Source organism: Caenorhabditis elegans, chromosome I (assembly GCF_000002985.6).
Source record: "Caenorhabditis elegans chromosome I".
Taxonomy (NCBI): Eukaryota; Metazoa; Nematoda; class Chromadorea; order Rhabditida; family Rhabditidae; genus Caenorhabditis; species Caenorhabditis elegans.
Window position 1 is genome coordinate 7,038,604 of NC_003279.8, and position 21,015 is coordinate 7,059,618.

The 21,015-nt window shown below is 34.9% G+C and overlaps 4 protein-coding genes, 1 non-coding gene and 1 pseudogene across 11 annotated transcripts; 2 read left to right on the plus strand and 4 right to left on the minus strand.

The window, feature by feature from the left end:
* Positions 1 to 296: 296 nt before the first annotated feature.
* On the plus strand, positions 297 to 10,229 carry sem-4 (Spalt-like protein sem-4). Its single transcript, NM_059596.5, has 10 exons — positions 297 to 380; positions 5,082 to 5,230; positions 5,981 to 6,079; positions 6,465 to 6,575; positions 6,857 to 7,172; positions 7,413 to 8,019; positions 8,445 to 8,585; positions 8,654 to 8,991; positions 9,177 to 9,284; positions 9,342 to 10,229. The coding sequence occupies exons 1-10, from the start codon at positions 305 to 307 to the stop codon at positions 9,629 to 9,631; spliced, it is 2,235 nt and encodes a 744-aa protein (NP_491997.1). The 5' UTR covers positions 297 to 304; the 3' UTR covers positions 9,632 to 10,229.
* On the minus strand, positions 2,038 to 2,108 carry F15C11.4. Its single transcript, NR_050241.1, has one exon. It is a non-coding gene; the product is annotated as an Unclassified non-coding RNA F15C11.4 (non-coding RNA).
* A 1,209-nt stretch (positions 10,230 to 11,438) lies between the features above and the next one.
* Positions 11,439 to 13,109, minus strand: W01A8.7 (annotated as a pseudogene). Its single transcript has 5 exons — positions 13,009 to 13,109; positions 12,641 to 12,961; positions 11,948 to 12,161; positions 11,611 to 11,853; positions 11,439 to 11,516 (listed from the first exon to the last, which is right to left on the minus strand). Coding segments are annotated over exons 1-5 (957 nt in total).
* Positions 13,110 to 15,084: 1,975 nt separating this feature from the next.
* W01A8.8 (DUF19 domain-containing protein) lies at positions 15,085 to 16,309 on the minus strand (the record flags this gene model as incomplete). 3 transcript variants are annotated; one of them, NM_001083148.3, is made up of 4 exons in its annotated part: positions 15,085 to 15,388; positions 15,587 to 15,675; positions 15,935 to 16,070; positions 16,124 to 16,309. In NM_001083148.3, 4 exons carry the CDS (start codon positions 16,166 to 16,168, stop codon positions 15,170 to 15,172), a joined length of 489 nt encoding a protein of 162 aa, NP_001076617.1. The 3 variants fall into 3 exon arrangements, 2 of the variants coding, with proteins under 2 accessions (NP_001076617.1, NP_001300441.1); NM_001313512.3 differs by lacking the exon at positions 16,124 to 16,309 and having other exon boundaries at positions 15,170 to 15,388; positions 15,935 to 15,950; NR_132561.1 differs by lacking the exons at positions 15,935 to 16,070; positions 16,124 to 16,309 and having other exon boundaries at positions 15,170 to 15,388.
* On the minus strand, positions 15,085 to 17,782 carry W01A8.2 (UPF0235 protein). 2 transcript variants are annotated; one of them, NR_132560.1, is made up of 6 exons: positions 17,697 to 17,717; positions 17,509 to 17,647; positions 17,304 to 17,431; positions 17,006 to 17,105; positions 15,587 to 15,675; positions 15,170 to 15,388 (listed from the first exon to the last, which is right to left on the minus strand). NR_132560.1 is itself a non-coding variant. In NM_001395782.1 (4 exons), exons 1-4 carry the CDS (start codon positions 17,763 to 17,765, stop codon positions 17,010 to 17,012), a joined length of 432 nt encoding a protein of 143 aa, NP_001382752.1. In that variant the 5' UTR covers positions 17,766 to 17,782; the 3' UTR covers positions 15,085 to 17,009. The 2 variants fall into 2 exon arrangements, 1 of the variants encoding a protein (NP_001382752.1); NM_001395782.1 differs by having other exon boundaries at positions 15,085 to 17,105; positions 17,697 to 17,782.
* Positions 17,783 to 18,588: 806 nt separating this feature from the next.
* On the plus strand, positions 18,589 to 20,741 carry plin-1 (Perilipin-1 homolog). Of its 3 annotated transcripts, none has more exons than NM_001129054.5 (7): positions 18,589 to 18,700; positions 18,755 to 19,351; positions 19,388 to 19,474; positions 19,530 to 19,733; positions 19,781 to 19,882; positions 19,934 to 19,993; positions 20,582 to 20,741. In NM_001129054.5, the coding sequence occupies exons 1-7, from the start codon at positions 18,605 to 18,607 to the stop codon at positions 20,690 to 20,692; spliced, it is 1,257 nt and encodes a 418-aa protein (NP_001122526.1). In that variant the 5' UTR covers positions 18,589 to 18,604; the 3' UTR covers positions 20,693 to 20,741. The 3 variants fall into 3 exon arrangements, with proteins under 3 accessions (NP_001122526.1, NP_001021646.1, NP_001021647.1); NM_001026475.5 differs by having other exon boundaries at positions 18,597 to 18,700; positions 19,397 to 19,474; positions 20,582 to 20,737; NM_001026476.6 differs by lacking the exon at positions 20,582 to 20,741 and having other exon boundaries at positions 18,597 to 18,700; positions 19,397 to 19,474; positions 19,934 to 20,564.
* The last annotated feature ends 274 nt before the right edge of the window (positions 20,742 to 21,015 follow it).

Here is a 21,015-nt window from a genome sequence, read left to right on the forward strand (position 1 = left end):
TTTTTTATCGTCAATTGAATTCCATTCCCATTCCCTTACTGCCATCTCGTGTCTTCAATACTTTTACCATTTTACTCTAATAATATAAATTTTGATAATAGCCTTGTTTTCGCAATATGTGCCCCCTTGTCCCGTCGCCTTCTCATCTTTCTAATATAAATCGTTTTTGTTCTGTCTCTTTTCTCTGTGTGTGTTGTTTTGTATCCTTTTCTCTGCTTTTTTCCCTCTTCTTGTCCACTATTACTCTTTCATTCTTTGCCTATCATGCTCATCTTCTAGTAATTTCAACTTTTCAGAGCTCCAGATGAATGAGCTGCTCGCCGAGATGGCCGCGGTTTCATCCCGCAGAAAACAGTCAAAACCACGTCGAATGTCTGGTGGTAAGTTGAGGGAAATGAGAGGAAAATGCGGGGTGTTTAATGAAGTAAAAGACAAGAAAATGAAACAAGGCGATGATGATCGACCTTGAAATCTTGAAATTTTCTGCGAAAATAACAAAGTTGAATATTAAAACTTAAAACGCACTTTTGGAATGTTTCAAAATCATTTTAGTTCTACATTTTTGAAGGTTTTTAGACTTTCTAGAAAAACCAGTTATCACTAGTTTTTATGGGTTTTTGGGACATAAGTAATGAAAATTGGAAGGAGACAATAAATTGGTGTAAATTTACAATTTTAATGTCAATTCCTCTTATCAACTTATCAATATTATTCATATTACTTCGAATAGTTTCGGACGAGACATTTGCTAGAAAACCAGTATTAAAAAAAAATTAATATTACCAAAACCATCCTAGTTTGGCATTTTCATTTAAATATAATTTATCATATATTTCTCGTTCATTCATTTTTTTAAGTTTTAATGAGAAATCTGTCACATCTGTTCCACTTCAAGGAACACTTTTTCATTAAAATGTTTCCAACACAGAACCTTGTCAAATATGATAACATATCTCTTATCTCTATCTCTTTCGTATCTTCTTACCTCATTTTTAGTGTTTTTTCAATGCTTTTCCTTCGATTCTTTCAATCATAACCAATCAAAACCTACCGTAGTCCAAAGAGCTCCTCCCGAAGACCAGAGACACTTATTATATTTCCATTCATCTTTTCATATTGCTCCGCCCCTCCGTCACATTTCCATCCAATCATAAGCGACTATGAGGAGAAAGTGAGAGAGAAAAAAGAGCAAGAAAGCAGAGAAACGAGAGAGAGAGAGAGAAAATGTCCAAATATGGGAGTGCAAGGGGAAGGGAGAAAGAGTTTCGGAGAAAAAGAAAACCAATCAATTTGGCAAGTTCTGAGACAGACAGACATGAGAGAGAAAGGATGAGAGCATGTTGAAAAGGGGATGACAATTTGACAATTTGAACTTGGTGTCCAGCTCAAAGAGCAAGACTGAAATTTGTTTTGAAAGTTTTTAGTAGATAATGTTAACCAAAACGAGTTTCACAAATATTTCACCTGTGACAATAAAAGTTTAATTTTCCATTCAGTACTGTCAAACATTTCAACAGCTGTTGACAATTCGATGAATGTGAAGACCCAGTCTCTTAGAGCATGACTTTGTATGCAGAATATTTCTTGGTACTTTCTGCCTGTGTATGTGCATACAAATTTTACAGTCGTATATTTTCTATAAACATGTTGAAATTTAAGATTAACCTTTTTTTATTTAAAGATATATAGGCTTACTATTAGGCCGAGGTTGCCTTGCAGGCACGTATGCTCAAAAAAATTTTATATTCATCTTTGAGAAAAGAAGTGTATCATTTGTATCATAATTTCCGGTATCAGTTGTCTCTAAACCACCACCATCAGCTCTCGGCTTCATCTTCACAAATCATTTTTTGTGACGAACAAGTGCTCTTGTGTGTGAGACTTGAGACTTATTGTCATCTCATCTCTCTGCTGATTCTTCCATTGGCTGAGCCCATTATTATTTTTTTCTATTGAAAGCCTTATTGATTCTCTCTTTTTTGTGCTTCAAGTGGCAACATTATTGTGTTCGAGGTCCGCGAGCCGCCGCCTTCGACACGAGTCGAGTCGAGCCATCATAAAATCGAATTTATGATCGAACACAAAAGAAGTTTAGAGTGGCAGGATGAAGACGTTGTTGTTGCGAATCAGAATTCTTCTTCTGTGGGTCTTCTCCCCTCGAAACTCGATCATTTATTATAGTGTTTTTGTGTAATACGAGAGAAATAGTGTGCAATATCAGAGCTTCCTCCTTCAACAAGCAATATGAATTGGTTGGACGATGGAGACGAAAATTGAAACATTATGTGTGTGTGTCACAATGTGTGTGTGAGAGTGTGTATTTGAGGACCAGCAGAGTATCATCATCTCATATATTTTATGGATTTTTGATGGTAGCAGAGGTAGATGAGTTGAAAAAAAAGATATTTGGGGAGGAGGAGCGTTTGGATAACACTCATTAACATTGGAGGACTCTTTATGAGCGCGTGAGAAGAGAATGAATGAGACTATTATTGAATGGATGATATCAAACCAACTGACTCGCACACAGATAAGATGATAAAAATGAAGAGTTTTTGAGTTTTTGCTCATGAGTTGCAGTTACCAGAGTACTTTATTTTAAGGGGCTCAATTACGATATTTGCACAATCAAACAGTTCAAAACTGAAAATAGATAGCGTCATGTAATTCTCGCCTCGAACGAAAGTTTGGGTAGTTCCTTTGAATCCAGTACTATCTGATAATTGAAAGATTTCAGCTGCAAAAGGCAACTCGTCACCAAATTCTCAGCCAAATTTCGCCAACTTCGGCCACTTCCGTAAATGGCACCTAGAAAAACGCTAAAGTTGGTTAAGAAATATCGTTGATTTTCCGAGCAGTTTGACGAGATTTTTTGTTTTAACTTTCAGCTGAAATTTTTTTGAGAGCAGATTTTTCGAGTCTATTTACTACTACTTTGGAGGACCGTAATTTTGCTCTTAAATTGAATTCGGAAAAAATTATAATTGTAAAGGTCTCTAGGGGTATGCAAACATTTTGGAATATTTTTGGAAATTTTAATTTAAAAAAATTAAAGCCTAAAAATATCCAATTTTGAGCAGTCTTCCAGTTCTCAAAGAAATGAATCATTCACTTTAAAAATTTTCAAATTGAAATTTACTTTATACAGTTAATGTACAGCGACATTTTGTGTGGTTACCCAAAATTATATTAAAACAATTGAAGATATCTAGAAAGTTCAAAATTTGTTGCTTCCAGTGTTTTTTGAAGAAACAGGATTTACTTTGGATCTTTTGATCTAAATACTTGAAGTTGTCGTTTTGCTTCGATGTTTTAATTTGTTCGTTTGAAAACTTCAAATTATGTCTCTAATTGTACAATCATAGTCCCCTTTCTCAATCGGCCGTTATCATATTTACAGTATCCTCCATCTTTCCTCTGTAGACACATCGTGTCCCAATCGACTCGAATTAGTTGTAATATGCGGAAAAGTTAATCAAATCATGCCCTTTTTGTCAATAATCAATCGTTGACATCGTCTTAATTTTTCCGTTAAACCCACCTCCTTCTTCGTTTTTTGCTGCCTTTTTCGTAATGTTTATTAGAGCGTACTTAACCTTTTCACCCCCTCATTTTCATTCCTTTTCTCTAATTTTGGCTAATTCTCGCAATTATTTTTCAATTTTTTTGTTCAATTTGAAACTCTTAATGTTTTGTTGCGACCCGAAGACGTCGTTGTTGGGAGAAGGGGATGAAGTTTTATGTGTTTCCGACGCCTTCTTCTTCTTTTGATCATTTACCGTTTTTACAATTTTTTATGACATTTGGAAGGAAGGTTGTTGCTTTTTGGAGAAGTTTTATTTTACTATTAAATTGGTATATAGATGACTTTCTATTTAGGGACGATACTCTCTGTTTTATTGATAACTGAAGAATGTGGAACAGGAGGAGTAAGATTTATTTTTTGCCTAGAAGTTAGGGGGACTGTGAGGTGCAAAAAACTGAAATTGACCAACGTTCAATTCTGAAAATTCGGAAGTTGGAAATAATAGGGCTCAACATTTCAGCCGTTTGCTCATATGTCCAAATGGCAATAGACAGCTGAGCAGAAATATACTCGAAATGAAAAAAAACTAAAATAATTCAGAATTTTCAAAATTTTGCAAGATTAATAAAAAGAAACCTGAAATATAAAGTTTGTTCGAAGGCAAACTTTGTTTCAAAAATTAGGATAGGTGAACACGGAGCGACTCAAACTTTCGACTACAAGTATACATTTCAAAAACATTCTTGAAACGTCTCCCTTGAACACAATGATACCTAGATTTAGCCTGTAAAAATCTTTTACACTCCATTCTATTTTAGTTGGTAAAACTTTATGAACTTATCATGTTGCTCTTCCCAATATCTCCACATATTCATTTTTCTTCCAAACCAATCAATCATAATATATCCCCTCTCATAAGTCTCCACCCATCATCCAATCGGATGCCTCCTCCTCTCTCTCCGTTCATCTGTTCCATTAAGTCTCCGTTTCGAATACGGTAATATACCCTTCCGGATCATCAAATCGATTTCTATTTTCAACAACAAAAAAGCGTTTCGGAAATTATAAATGTTGCGAAAAAAGATTTCAATGAGAGGGGTGAGACAGGTTCCGAACCCATAAAGCCTCCTCCTCTTCCGTCCCTCCACGGGGTCTCCGCACACATTAATGGTTAAGAATCTCTTTCAATTCACACGCTATTTCATCCATACAGCTTCCTTCGATCTGACGCGACGACGATGACTTTTTGTGTGACAAAAAGTTAACGAGCAACCGATGTCAAACTGTGTATGTATGTGTTTGCGTCGGTTTGTTGCGATTTTTACGACCCCTTCTGTTTCTTGTGAAGAGAGATGAATCGGATCGCCGACGGCGGAGAAGACGTGCATAATTTTTGCGTTTTTTCCGCGCCATTGACACCGATTTGGTACACATTAAATTAAAGATAAATGAAGAGAGAGTGGGCGGAGCTTAGAGAGAGTTGGGTCCATTAAATCTTTAACTTGCAACAACAGAAATTACAAAAAAGTTAAAAAATAACAATACATATTTACAGAAGGTGATGCGATGATGTCTCCAATTGATTTATCGACAAAGAGTTTTGATGAAAATAACTGTGAGAAGGGAGCTGGTGGAGCACTTCCATTGGAGGATCGATCTAATATTTTACCTCATTTTTCTGTGCCATTTGCAAATCCACAGCAGGTAGGCAGTTAAGAGAGATGTTTTTGTAACTGAAAAGGCTAGCTTGTTAGGTGCAAAACTTTGTTTAAAAGAGGTTTAAAATCTGTTCAAACTATTCTCTAAGCATTTCATTTCAATTTTTATTCCGAGAACCCAAATATTGGGACCACAAAAACCACAAGTGTATTACGGTTACCAAAAATAAAAACTGTGACAGTTCTAGACATTTGTAAAAAAAAACCCCATTTACACAGATAATTTAGCGGCAGATTAACATTTTGAACTGGAAAAACCGATCTGAAAATTTTCAGTGAACTTTTACACTTCTTTCGAAAACACTCAGAGTTTTGTAGGTTTTTAATGAATTGAAAGATGTAAAGGAAGGAGAGCATTTTGAAAGGGCTTAGAAAGTTTATGTTTAGGACCTAATCATTAGACGGAATTTATGAAAATCTCTCAATAGAGGAAAATGACCCAAACATCAACCATTCATATCATATTTTCATCATCTTCATCATTTTCTTTCATCTTCTATTTTTGGTAATTTCACATTAACCGGCCTTGCCAAAAATTTCATTAATTACCAATTTCGGCAAAATATAGCGAGTACATAATCGAATTTTCCCACACCCAAGCCGATCATTAAATTAAATATTTATTAGGAAATAGGGATTCAAACATCTTTTGTAATCACTGGAGAATCAACTACAGTATGTATAATTTCAAAAATCAGTTGCTGAAGTTAAAATAATGAGAATATTATAATTTCAGTTTCTATCATTATGTGCTCAACTGGGAAATTCATCAAGTCGAAATGTATCATCAACAGCATCAACAACATCATCATGTCCAATACAGTCATGCTCTCAGGTTGGTATTCTATGTATATAATAACACCTCTTTTCCTTAAAGGGGGGGGGGGGGGGTAACAACGACCTCTTCGCCTACCGTATCCTTTTGTGCCAGCCATAACTTTAATGGTATTATTTGGTCGTGTTTCATTCACTTTGTCTGACAAAGAAAAGGCCCCCCTTCCTTCAAAAAACGAGATGTTGCGACGTTGACGACGATCACAACGACGACAAAAACCAATAAAAATGAAATTACTGTATGTATTCAATGTCGCGCAATTTTTGGTATGAAAAGAGGCTATGGGGGGAAAAAAGAAGAGGTGAATGTTGCCAAATCAAAAAACATGAAAAGTTGATATTTTTTAGTGAATAGGGAGGGATTCTCAAAATCTTTCTGTTTTCAGAGTTTTTCATCTCCGGCAGCACTGACGTGGCATGTATTGGATGCTCATGAAGATGAGCAGGAGATATTTTCGTGTGATGTTTGTACAACAACGTTTTCAAACGGACAGGATGTAAGCTTTTACTTATAAGGAAAACAAGTCAGTTCAACCCAAAAACTTGAGAACAAGACATAAAAAAATTAACACAAAAATGTTTCCTAAAATTTAAATCGGAAAATTTTTCAGTTTAATGAATTTTTGTTATTCGTCATATTTTTGTAATAACCTAATTTAAAAAAAAACTTACAAATAAATAGTTTTTTTTAATCTTCAGCTGAACTAACTTCCCCTGCTTGTGAGGTTTTCCCTAATTTCTCAAAAACATCTGCTAAATTAAAAATATAAAATTTTAGATTAGGGAGCACAAATGCCAAAAAACATTAGCATCCCGTAGTACATCAGTACCTCCATCGACAATTCCATCTTCTGTATGCTTCTTATCAACACCTACAACTCCATGTCTTCAATTTTCAATAAATGAATCAATTGGAACATCGGAGATTCGAGAAGAGGACGAAGAAGAAGACATGGATGTTGAAGATGGTGAACATGTTGCAAATCAGTTATTTGGACACCTACTACAAAAATCAGATGATAAATCGAAAATGGCGTCACTGTTCAATCATGCGTTTCCACCGTTTGCAGCGTTTCCTAATATGCCACCACCTTGTGAGTAGACAACGAAAAATGAAAAAATTCTGAATCTGCCAATAAAGCTTGCAATTTTAAAAGCAATATGGTTCTTAATTTTCTCTGAAAAAAGCAAAAGTTAATTTTGAACTCAAAACTTACCCTTCGCTTTTCACGTTTCGCTGAAAAATTATCAATTTTGATATAAACTTTTCTCTACAATTCACAAACTTTTTGACATTTTTGCTGATAAAAATCCAAAAATAACTTCATTTTTAGTCTTAATGCGGCAGCCATTTGATCCTCGCGCTGACGTTTTTGCTGCTGGCCGTCACGATAACGATGATGATTGGGAAGCATTGATGGAAATATCAACAAGTGATGAAGCTGAAAAGATTCGGGCTCTTGTTGGAGATAAAGCAGTACCAACAACAGATCCAAATCAATGTATTTTATGTCGACGGGTTCTTTCTTGTAAATCTGCTCTTCAAATGCATTATAGAACTCATACAGGAGAACGACCATTTAAGTGCAAAATATGTCAACGGGCTTTCACAACCAAAGGAAATTTAAAGACACATATGGGAGTTCACAGATCGAAACATTCATTCCGTGGACTTCCGATCTCATTACCACCTCAACTTGCTGCAATGCATCAACATCAACATCAGATTGCACCACCTCAACGAATACATATTCATAATCCGCCAACATCAGCAGCTTCTGCAGCCGCTGCAGTTGCTCAGATTCAGGCTAGTCAACAATGTCCAATCTGTCAACAAAGATTTTTGAATGCTGGAGAGTTGGCTGTTCATATCACAGAGCATCGGAATTCTCTCACGCAACCTCCACGGGTTATGCCAACTCCAACGACGACACGCGTACAGTAAGTTTTGATTTCTTGTTGTAAAACATGGCCTCCCTATTAGAAGTCAATTTAAACTATTATTTGATATATATAGTACAATTATATTTTTACATTATTACGAACGAAAGGATATTCAAATCTAGAAATTGCTGTGGTTTTAGATATTTTTCCTATTTTTTGCACTACCACCTCTCTACTTTGAGAACTAATATCTCGGTTGTCCATGGTTTTACCAAAATTTGTGCAATTTTTGGTGATGCCATAAATGTGCAAGACTAATATGTTTTTTCGAGAGATTTTTCTAAAACCCCTTGACTTTTCGAGGATACAAATATAATGTAATTATTTTTACCTATCAATGTGTTCCTAAAGTTATTGATGGCACACGAACATACCTTGGCATAGATTCCAATCAAAATTTTTATCGTTTTGTTTTTCTTCAGAACTTTCCCGTTTGTTCCTTTCTTCACAACGCCACCATCGCTCAATGCCACTGACATGTCGACGCAGTTTAATTTAGCTAATATACTCTCGGCGCAACTGAAGAATGATTCGTCCCCGAATACGGATACATCAAGTGTTGAGTAAGTTTTCATAAATTTTATATTTGAGTTAGAATATCCAAAATTTCAAAACAACTGAAAACTTGCAGAGAAAAAATCACTCGAGATGATCCTCCAAAAATGGCATCTCTCTCTCCATCGAATAGCAGTGATAGTTCTTCATCGGTTCGTCAAGATATTTTAGAATCATCTGAATTTGAGGAGAAGCTCAAAAAACTCGAGGAACCCCCAATTTTGGAGCAACAAGTTTCAACAACACCGAATCCAAAAAACGAAAATCCACTGCTTGCAATGCAAAAAATGTGGGCGGAGACAGAGCCACCACCGCCACGTCAAATGCCTGTACTGTCGAAACATCAATGTGGAGTGTGCTTCAAGCATTTCAGCTCAAGTTCTGCTCTCCAGATTCACATGAGAACTCATACCGGTATGTTTACTTTCTGTGGTCAGGAAATCCTTAAAATTTATGTGAAAAACGGCTCCAGACCGCACTAGTTGGGCGAGTAACGGGGCGAATGAGAGGCGAATGTCACTTAATAAAAAATATACCTCAACCTATTAAAATTTAAAATTAGTTTTAAATATTCACTATAAAACTAATGTTAATTCCAGGAGACAAGCCATTCAAATGTGATATGTGTGGACGCGCATTCACAACTCGTGGTAATCTCAAAGTTCATATGGGAACTCATTCGTGGCAACAAAGCCCATCACGACGTGGTAAGTGCTAAGCCCCGCCTACAATTAATTCTCTATCCTAAAATATAGACACTTCAGGACGACGAATCTTCGATGTGGCCTCATCGGTCACTGAGAAACCGATGCTTCAAAGCCCAATTCTCCCAACATCCGGTGCTCCGGGAGCTTCTCCTCTTGCAATGCTTGGTCCAAATGGACTATCGGGTCTTGAAATGATGATGATGTTGTGGAGAACTGTATGCTCCGTGTGCCAAAAAGTGTGTCAATCACCGAATGAGCTTGAACAACATTTGAAAGAGCATTTGAATAATGGATCATCTGCTGCTCCAACTCCTCTTGCTTCTGCTGCAACCCCACCACCCTCTTAGCATTTTAGTGTGACAAACGGTTTTTCTTCATTTCTAATTAATTTTTCTAACGTTTTATTTTGCTAATCCCTCTCTGTAAACACTTTCAATTGTCACTCACTTCAGCTAATTTTCCCTCTTTCCCCCATAAAAATCTCTTTCTTTCTCTAACTATGGTTGAATTGGGCTAGTCGCTTTAATTGTGCATCACATCCGGTTGCTCCCCCAATGGTCTCTAATTTTTCTCTCGTTTCTTTGTCTCTCTTATAATAATGATTCGTTCGTTTCCATTTCCCAGTTATCTCTATGCAAATTGTCAGTTTCTCAAACATTCTTCTTGGTGCTTTTTTCTCATTCTCAATTCAATTTTCAATTTGAAAAATCTGCCTGATTCAAAAACAATTGCTTCCATTTCCTCCTTCGGCCTCAAAAATTAAATCAGAAACTACAGAAATTCCTTTCCTCATTTTTATCCATTTCTTGTTGTGATATTCCTATTTATAAGTCTCCTCCTCTCACACAAAGCCCCTCCCATTTTCTCTGTGTGTGTACTCACTTCTCTCCGTTCCCTTGTGTAAATCAAGTTTTTATGCACTTGTCAATAAAAATTTTGCAATTCAAGTTTATTTTGAAAAGTTCAGATTATAAAAATTGGAAAGAAATCAACAATTGACTGCGTAAAAATTGTACCTCCAGTGGAGATAAAATATCTATTTTTCAACTATCATTTTGTTTAGTACTGAAATTTACAAGATTATTTTTAGTATTCGAATGATCTATAAATTCTATAACAATGCATTTCTCAAAAATGATTTGGCGAAAGTTAAAAATTCTGGCGAGGAAAACATTTTCGGTCAAGTTTACCAACAAAATATCACCAATTATTTATTGAAGATTTTTTTAATATGTAGTTCATCATGCGTCCGTACAGCGATCACATTAAATATTCAAAATTACAACCTGAGAATTTCAGAAATTTTTAGTTAATTTTGTGATTTTCTGTGTGAAGTTTTAGTCGCAAACAATTTTTCAATGCAATTTTTCATTACTAGAAGAAAAAAACATTTCTGAAAAAGAAAAAAAAATTAATTGATACTCTTCTTAATCTCCTTCAATCTTCCTGAAAACAAATACAGATTTGGGCTGATAATGAGCACGATTGTGCAGTTCGTGTAATTAGAATAGCATACTTGTAACACCAAACCAAAAACATTTCAGACTTAAGTTCGGGCAAAAATCATATTCAGGCAGGCAGGATGAGACAAGAAATAGAGCATGTGTACCGTATAGTTTAAGACTATAGCTACCTATCAAATCTCCAATAAAACTATACTTCCTACAGTAACCTCCAATTTTTTCTATAAAATTGAGAAGGCGTCCGACGTTGCGACATTGGATTTTTATTACTAATAAAAATGTATATTCTTTCTTCTCACTAAGTCCATCCTACCTGATTCCAATCTCTTATCAATTTGTCAAATCTCAGCGTGTGATTCATAAAAACGAAGCAAGAAGCGAGAAAATGGAGAATAGTTAATGATTACAAAAATTATTTGATGACTACGGTTGACTGAATGAGGCGGCAACTTTTGATGTTTTATTCTTTGTTTTCAATGATGATGCAGTTTTAAAGAATGATGAAATAATTAAACAGTCAACTGGTTACATATATCTTGCATTATTTCAGGGGACTAAATTTCTGGACATGGATTTGAGAACTTTGTTGTCAAAGCGTTTTAAATTCTTTAAAAATTATATTTTAGTGTTTTCTACGAATTTATTGGAATGAAATAATAAAACAAACATACATTTTTTTTTAACATCAAATTCATATAACTTCAATCCAAAATTTGTCAACTTGGTTGCTTTTACGTTTTATCCATTTTCCATTGTTTTCGGACTCCCACTGAAAAAAAAAACTATCTTGTAGAAACGTAAAACAGTTCAAAGTATGTATTACTCGTTATTAGATCACTTTTCAACCTAGAATAGTTTATTACCTTTTTATAAAGAATTTTTTTCAAATGTTGATAATGTCCGGCTTTTTTCTTTGCTCTTGAGTACTTCAAAACTTTTTTATCAGAAACACGTAACTGTAGGTATGCTTTGAAGATTTCCTCTTTGCAAACACTTTATCCATTTCCTTCCAATTCCAATTTTCCATTATGTCCTATTACATCAAGACCATTAAGCCCTTGAAACCATAAAAATGTTCGATCGAGCGATTTAGTTGGAGATATTCTCTAAAATATAATCAGTCTGACTGGTAGAGCGTGAAATCAAAATCTAAAAATTTGCAACCAACAGGTAAATCAAAACCAAGAAAAAACTACAAACTTTCACAGCTTCCATCGTCGGAATAACTCGGTCTCTGATGTCTAATTTTGAGAATAAAATATTCCGAATGTCATGAATAGGAACTGGTGGAGTTGTACCAATTATTATTTTCGAAATATGAATTGGAGCGAGAATATTTGAAAGTAATGCTCCCTGAACACCAAGCATTATCCACCGGCGAAGTTTATTCATTATACAGTGATTTGTGTCGTGACTGAAAATGTATTTGAAAATAATAATAGAAAATACATATACTGAAATTCCAAAATCTAGGTTATCTGAAAGAGCAGTTTTGTCTTAATCCTAGAATCTGTTGCGAACTTTTTATCAATTTTAAACATTTCAAAAAGAAAATTCCGAGAAAGCTTCCAAAATATTTTCCTTTCCTAGATTCACTTGAATTCATCGAAAGTCTACAAAAATGCATTTTTGTGGTGAAAAATGCACTGAAAAACTTCTGGATCACTGTTATCTTATCCAGTGCTCAGAGCATTTGTGTTGTATTAAAAAAAGAAGAAGGTATATTTTAAAATGGCATTGATTTCATTCTATCTAATCTAGGAATAATTATTTAAGTTAAAATACTTTCCTTATTTGAATAAAAAGTTGGAAGACTGGAAATATTTAACCTTTCAGTGAGGTAATTGTTTGAAAAATAAAACATTTCAAGCATTTATGCAAAAAATTACTTACTTTTTCATTGCCTCGAGTCCTCAGTAGACATTCTCACAAACATATGAATACGTTGAATACAAATATATTTGGCATGATGGCTTCATTTCGAGTTCAGCGTCATCATTTATCATAAATAATAAAGATGTATTTGTATTTTCTGTCTTTTTGATTTCTTTTATTAGAAATCGAATAAATCCTTTTCTTGCTAAAGTCAATGGATGTTTATGAATTATCTGATCTTTTGATCTCCTCGACTTCAACTTTTTCCGATCGGTATGCTCTGTTGGGCTGCAGGCAAATGAGATCAAATGAAGAACTCCAGAAATGTTCAGAATAAATCTAAAAGGTTTTGAGTTATGAGCCATAAAGAAATTGAAAACTCTTACGCTCCGAAAGGACGAGGATCCTCATGAAATTGTTCACACTTTTGAAAAATGATCGTGTTGCAAACTGATCTATTTCTTCGGCACTGTATGTTTTTGAGCATGGAATTTCGTCGTTATTGTTGTCAATTGGTGGCATTAATTTCATGAACAGTATAATTAATTTAACAGCAACAATTGAAAGCTGAAATTTAAAGATCGGAGAAGTTTGAAATATCAATACTCTTAGAAACAGATGTAAAGACATGTTTTAATACAAAATATAACAAAGAAGATACCGTATTTCCTCTATTAGTCTTGCAGCCTCTATTAGTCTTGCACCCCTATTAGTCTTGCACCCCTACGAGTCAATCGAAAATTAGTCTTGCAGCCTCTATTAGTATTGCATGAAAGACTAATAGAGAACATACGGTAATAGTCTTGCACCCCTATTCTTGCCAGACCAGCAGTATTTTGTGAAAACTTCAACAATTTCGCCATTTTATAGCTAAATTAAATTTTAAAGTGTTAAAATAATTGATAAAACAATATAACAGTATGTATTTTGCATGATTTAGACTGTTTCGAGTCAAATTTTTGACGATAAATGGCCAATTTTATGAAGCTATTGGATCTTCGAAAATTAGTCTTGCAGTCTCTATTAGTCTTGCACCCCTACGGGTCAATCGAAAATTAGTCTTGCATGCAAGACTAATTGAGGAAATACGGTATATAAAAAACAACCTGAACTATATTTTTTTCATATTTAAAGATAGATTCTAGAACTGGTAAATAAAACATATGTAGTTCTGCTGTGCTGAAATTAACAAATATCATTGTAAAACTTTCCAACGTTTTTAGTTTTTTGTTAAATTTACAGCAACAAGTGTCTCTATTTTCATCTATCGTGTTTTTGGAAGTCAACCAAAATATAATTTTTTTTTTCAAATTTTTATTATGTTTTAATTCTAGACGGTATTCAAACATGAAAGTATATTCTACAGTCTTAAAAAATTCCAAGGTAGAACCGCTTTTTTTCTCGCTACTTCAAGTTTCAGAGAACGTTACAGACTTTTTTGTACTATTTCGCATTTTTGAGCCATGGAAAAACTCTTCCACATAAAACAAAACTAGGTAAACTCCTGTCTGTTGTCAAGGTAACCTACGCCTGCATACTCTCAAAATACACGAGAACATACTTTTTTCATTGAAAATGAATTCTCAAAAAATTAATTAGAATGTAATTGCCTACAATTTGTCTATTCTCTGCAAACTCCAAACCAGAGTTCGCACCAAAATGAAGGCAAGTAAGTGGTAGGTAGGCAGGCCTTATGCAGGAACCTACGCCTAGGCGCCTGAAGTGTCTTTTCGGTTTGGAATCACGGGAACTAAAATCACGAAATGTAATTTTTTAAGTGTTGCAAATGAACATAAATTCCTCAATAAAAAGGGACAGAAATTTTTGATTGAATTTTCTTATTACGATAAGAATTTAATTTAACTAGGGAATGACCAGAATAAGTGGAGCGATATTCAAAAAAAAAATATTGTATCGGAAAGCTGACATTCTCTACTATAAGAATGTGACTGAAATTTTTGCCCATTCGGGCTGGAAATCTGAAATTTTTACGTCTGAAAACGTCTGAAAACGTGAAAACGTCTGAAAACGTCTGAAAACGTCTGAAAACGTCAGATTTCCAGCCCGAATGGGCAAAAATTTCAGTCATATTCTTATAGTAGAGAATGTCAGCTTTCCGATACAATATTTTTTTTTGAATATCGCTCCACTTATTCTGGTCATTCCCTAGTAAGTCAGATCTTTCATGGGCATGCCGAAAATTCAATAAACTAACGAATTTTTGCGATTAATATCAGATTTTAGAAATTTAGTGAATTCTATTGAAGTTTCTCAAGCAGAAGACACCGAGGAAAACTGAAAAATGTCATTGAAAATAATACTTTCTGATAAAGAGTATTACATTTCCTGAGTTGGCATACATATATCGGTCGCCTAGGAAACTTAAAAATATACTCGTGATGTCCTCGTGAGTATGAACAAAAAGTGAGTAAAGTGTGAGAAGGAAGCGTATAACGCTTGAATGCATTTTTGAATGAGCTTCATTTATTTCGAGATGGGACAACGAAAAACCAAGGAAAGCGAACGAAAAACCCGAATAAAATAATATTAAACATCAAACACTTTCAAACAACTAAATATACCACATTTACGAATAATTGCAAGAACTTGTTTAACGGCAGCATAACTTAGAAAATCTGTCCAATCGTAACTTCCAAGGAATGCGAGTTTTTCGGTTTTGCACACTTCACAGAAATTACAATTGAGATAGCAATCGACGTGTGATTTGAACGCTTCTTCTTGGATTTGAGTGCAGCTGGTTGAGTACTGAAAATTTGAAATGAAATTTGTGACTGCAATTGGTATTAGCAGTGATAACTTGGAAACTTATTTTAGTTCATTCTAGACTGAAAAAAGCGTTTAGTCTAACAATTAGACATAAATTATTAAAAACAAATTTCACATAACTACAGTATATTCTACCAGACTAATAAGAAAATATGATATTTTTATTATTAAACTCACTTCGGAAATGTTAACAATGGCTTTGACTAGACAATTAGTAGAACATCCAACAAATTTCCGTCCTTTTGGGGTGAACTTATCAAGTGTGCCTGAAAAACATTAAGTATACACTATACAATTTTAATTATTTTCCAACGTAATTTTTAATCTTTAAAAATATCATAAAATTTTTATTTATTTTTTAAAACTTCCAGTTATAACTTTCGTTCTGGTAAGTGTTGGTAAATTGCTACAATTTTCAAAATTTTTTGACAATTTGAAAAGCTTTGAGAATTGTTGATTTTTTTAGTAGTTTTGAAATATTCCCCTGACGATTTTTGATTTGCTTTTAACTGATAATATTCTCACTTTGATTATTGAACATTAGACAATTTCTGAGACCAAAATGTAGTGGGTAGCCATCAGGTCCACATTTGAATTTTTGTTCAACAACTTCATATTTTTCACATATTTCAGGATCAGGCTTGGCGGAGATTACTGATATCTAAACTCTAATTTCGGGTTATGATGGGAAAGATAAAGGGTCAAAAAACATACCAAGGTACAATAAATGAACAAGAGACTCCCGAGAAAAAGTGTCATGTTGCAATGATCACTGATAATGATTTGTGAAGAGATAGAGAGAGGAGAGTGAATGAATGGGAAAATATGGAGATGAATGTTGGTTTATTTTGTGAAATTAGAGATAAAATGGTAGAGAAAAAGGAAAGCAAGTGGACTGAACACACGTGTTTGTCTGTCTTTTAAATGCATTTTTGTTTTGTTTTTTGAAATCAAAAAATGAATGGAACGGAGAGAGGAAGTAAACAGAGAGCCCAGACATTTTCGAACGATTGAACTGTCTGCGAGCTTTGTTATAAAAATGAAAAATACATTTCCAGCAAACATTTTTTCAGGTGAACAATCAAATATTTTCTATTGAAACAGTATGTTTGTTTATAACAATGCCCTTTAATTTTTTTAAATTTGTTTTCAGAAAGTGAAAACATGGAAATATTGAAATAACAATCAAATTATTTTTTCAAATTTTCATTGGGAAACAGGTATTTAAAAATCTATAAAGTGAAATATTTGTTTAATGTGGGTAATGTGTTTTGCATATCCAAAATTTTCGAAATTATGCGAGTTTTACTCCAAAAGTACAGTACCCAGTCTCGCGACGACAAATTTTTGTTAAATACAAAAGCGTGCGCCTTTAAAGAGTAATGTAGATTCAACCTTTTATTGCTGCAGCATGCTGCCAAATTCTCGTTGAATTTTCAGCTTTCTCGCCATTTTTTCTCGAAAAACTGAGAAAAATCGATAAAAATACCACAGCAACGAAAGTTTGAAATTACAGGGCACACTCGTTTAATAATAACACGATTAAAAGATATTTCAGATTTCTTCAATAATTTTTTCAATAACTTGAATTCTTACAGAATCAGTTGTCGATTTCTTCCTGCAACTTCTTCCGTACTTCGTCAATGGTCAATCGTTTTGTGTCTATCAGCACCACTTTGCTTCTTGACTTTGCTCCCTGAAAAGAAGACAAATTCATGGGAATTCCCTCAAATGTTCACGTGAATAATCTGATTCGCTTTTACTATTTCAAGGAGTCATGAAAGTGTTTTCGATTATTTAGAAACTGGTTTCAACTTCAAAGAACATCGATTATATCGTTCGATTCACTTCAATTTATTTGTTTGCTAATTCTAGCTTCCTTTTAAATACCTACCTTATCAAATTGTAATTCATTTTTTCGAAGACCCAAAGCACTCATTAAATATGAAATGAGCTCCTCATTGGCTGCTCCTTCGCGTGGCGCTGCGCCAATTGCTACATCAACTTCCGAATCTCCGATTGCTGCGAATTTAACATTTAGTAAACATTTATCTCTCTCTCGATGTTTCTTCTTCTTTGCAAAATCAAAAATATCTTACCTACAACACAACTCTTCTTGGCGCCCGGTTTTGCGTGAATATGCAGTCCGATTCGACCTTCAGTATCGGAGAAAATCGCTGATTCCTGCGCTTTTTTATCAACTATTTCGCCGGTCGGAACACATTTATTCGCTATTTTCTGTAATATCGTTATTTTTTCTTGATTGATTTTTTTAAAAATTAATTACCTCTTTTTTTGGCTTAACCATTTTCTCCTTGAGGCACGCAGAGGAAGTTCGGAAGAAGCCTGTCCACATAAAAAACTTTAAATGAAAACTGAGAGAAAATTTATGAAAGTCACGATCGTTCTGTGCACTGAACGTTGTATTTTTCTCTGCGTCTGGTGGGAGAGTGAGAGAAAAGGAGAATAAAACAACGAGGACAGTTTTACTATGCGGAATATTTTCAAATTTCGGCGAAAAAATATATTTGTTGAATATGTTTTTTATTTAAAAAAACACAAGATTGTGTTAAGAAACAAACAATTTTCGGATTAAAATTTCTTTACAGTACTCCCCAAGTACAGTATATCTTTAAAGGCGCACACCTTTCTGCTTAATGGTCCCGACATGTTTTAATTATTTAATTTAATAATGGCGCCATTTGTTTAATTTTCAATTTGTTTACCTTTTCTTTCAGACGTTCTCGCGATTTTTCTAGATTCTCCCGTTAACGACCGTTATCAGTTTTTATTTCCAAGTAATTTCTGCGAAAATTTTTCAGGTTTATTATCTTGCACTGATAATCAGCAAAATAGGTAGAAAAAGCGAAGTATTTCTTTTGTTTTCTGAACTTTTCCCTCATTTACTTGTTGTCGTCTCGTTTCAAACACAGTAGCATTAAGGAAACGTGTCTTTTGGCTACATTGTAGTTTTGTAGCGGGAATCCACAATTTTCCAAGTGAACTTATTGCGAAACTTAGTCACCCCACCATCTGATTGGGGGCAAAGTACGTTCACGGAGGACCTACAAATACTAGCTGACCAGTCCTCAGTTTCTCTATCTCTTCTTCATGATTTCTCGTTTCTTTTATTCTCTTTTGAGAACGTATTTTCTAGTTTATCATTTTATCAATTGATTGTTTGCAGCAAGAAAGATGACTGACGTCGAGCAGCCAGTATCAGTTGAGGATCAACAAGCCCAAGCCCAAAGCTACTACGATCAAGTCTTAGGAAATGCTTACGTACAAACGGTATTTTTATATCGCTTTCCAAAATCTTCGTTTCACAATAATTTTTATTTTCAGGCAATCAATGCATACACAAAGACTAAAGAGTTCCATCCACTTCTTAACTCCACATTGAATTCAGCCGAAGAAAAGGTTTCCACTGTCGGAAATTATGCGGCTCAAAAAGCCTATGACGGATACAATTCGTACTACGTTAAGCCAAAGAACACCGCTTATGAAGCAGTCTCTTATGGAACCGAGAGGGCCAAAACAGCTGTTGAGAGCGGAAAGCAAGCTGCTATCGTTGGTGGTACATTCGGAATTGGAGCTGCCGTCGTTTTGACCCAATTCTCACTTGCCTTGAGTGCTGGAGGTGCCGCCCTGGTCCTTGAGCAAGTGGACAGTGCTAAAAAGTTGGGAAGCAGCGCGATTTCTACGATCAAAGAAGCCGAGCTTGCTGTCGAACACAGAATCTTCTCAGCTCTTCATCAGGCCCAACGAATCGCCATGGTTCCTGTGGAGAAAATCACAGAAAATACTAATTCATTGCTTGACATTCTTGACGGAGCAGTTCAGAAAGGACTCAATATCGAGGTCCCACCATCTGTGAACCTCACCATCGGACAGCGAGTCAAAAATCTGGCTTCACTGATCGTCCAAGGAGTATCTAACAAGGTAGAGAAATGTAACATTTTTTGAAAATCCGTCTAGCTTTTTAAGGCACATGATCATGTTATCGATCCAATCAACGAGAGAGCCCGTAATTATCTTGAGCAGCTCAGCCAATCCTTCGTATTGGTTAGTTTATTTTCATAAATGAATATATATTGAATCTAAGATTGATACTTTTCAGCTAGACATCGTCCGTGAGAAGAAAACGTGGGTCATAGAGAAGTCAAACGAGCTCTCCACATCTGTCTTTGATTTCAAGAAAACACTTGAGGAAGAGGCACAAAAATACAAAGTTGCTCCAGAAGAGATGTTGATGAAACACATTCAATCAACCTCCGAGCAACTCTCAACACAACTTCAATCATTGCGTGAGAAGGGACAAAACGTTGGTTGTTCTATTCTAGAAAGTATAATTTATTTTCTTTTTTCCAGGTTTTCGGTGATGGAACTAAGATTGACTCCACCATTGACTACTTGGAGAACTTGAAGAAGAACTTCACAGATGCTGAGGATGTTTACAAAGTCCGCGACGAGGTATCTAAAATTCATTTTAAAAAAAGTTTATCTAAATAAGTATTCTTACAGGTTCTGAACGAGGGACGTCAACGGATCGCCGAGCTTTCAACCTGGACGACTAGCCTTTTGGTTCGTCAACAAACCGAATAGTAACTTTTCTTCTCAATCACCACTTTACTATCTGTAGTCTTTTCATGTCAAATAACTGGCTCAGTTCCTAAATGATGATGACTTCTACTCTTTTCTCAATTTTATTTGTTTTTGTCAGACCTTTGCCCTCCATTCCCCTCCTTCGCACCACCCTCACAAATTTTTTTGATATAGAAAGCAAGTGATAGGCTGGCGACGATGATGGCATCTTTTGTCATGCTATTCAATCTTCTTTCTTTTTGTTTTTTTCCTCTCCATTACACCACTTCGACTTGACCTGTTCTACTATATCACCTGCGCCGCTCCTTCTCGTCATCATCGTTGAGAATGGTTGTTGTGTGGATGTTGCCTATATTTTGTCAGATGTACGATTACCTTCTCAAATTATGCACAGTAAGCAGCCACCTCCTCCCATTTAAAATTCTCACCAGTACCATACTCCTCCCCACATATTTATTCTATCAGCCGTACGTGTATTTTTCCATTCTTAAAAGTCCAAAATCCCTCGACCTAGGTTACCAAAAACAAGGGTACGGAAATAAAGATACATAGCATACGGTTTTGCAGATTATCTCGGCCGAATGGCAATTTGAACCTGAAGATCTACTAATCGAAGAGCTCTACTTCGATGCGCCACCGCCAGTTCGCACAAGAAACTTGTATAGGAATCGTGCCTAAATTACTGATTAAATTGAACAACTTGTAAATAATAAATTGAGTACTCACCTGATACTGATAAGTCTAGATAAGATGCCGATTATCGGGGAAATAAGAAATCACATGTGACACTTGCGGTGATTAATCGCTTGTTTCTCCGATCTTTACACTTAACGTTAATGTCTGCCTCTTTTTATAATTTTAGTTCCTTCGCTTGAAAAATGGAAAAAATGCTTGCTTATATTACGGGAACACAAAAAAAAATGACTACTATTTAAATGACTACTATTCTTTCGACCTCCGTAAAACAATACGTACAGTAGCCTTTTATCGAATTACTGTAG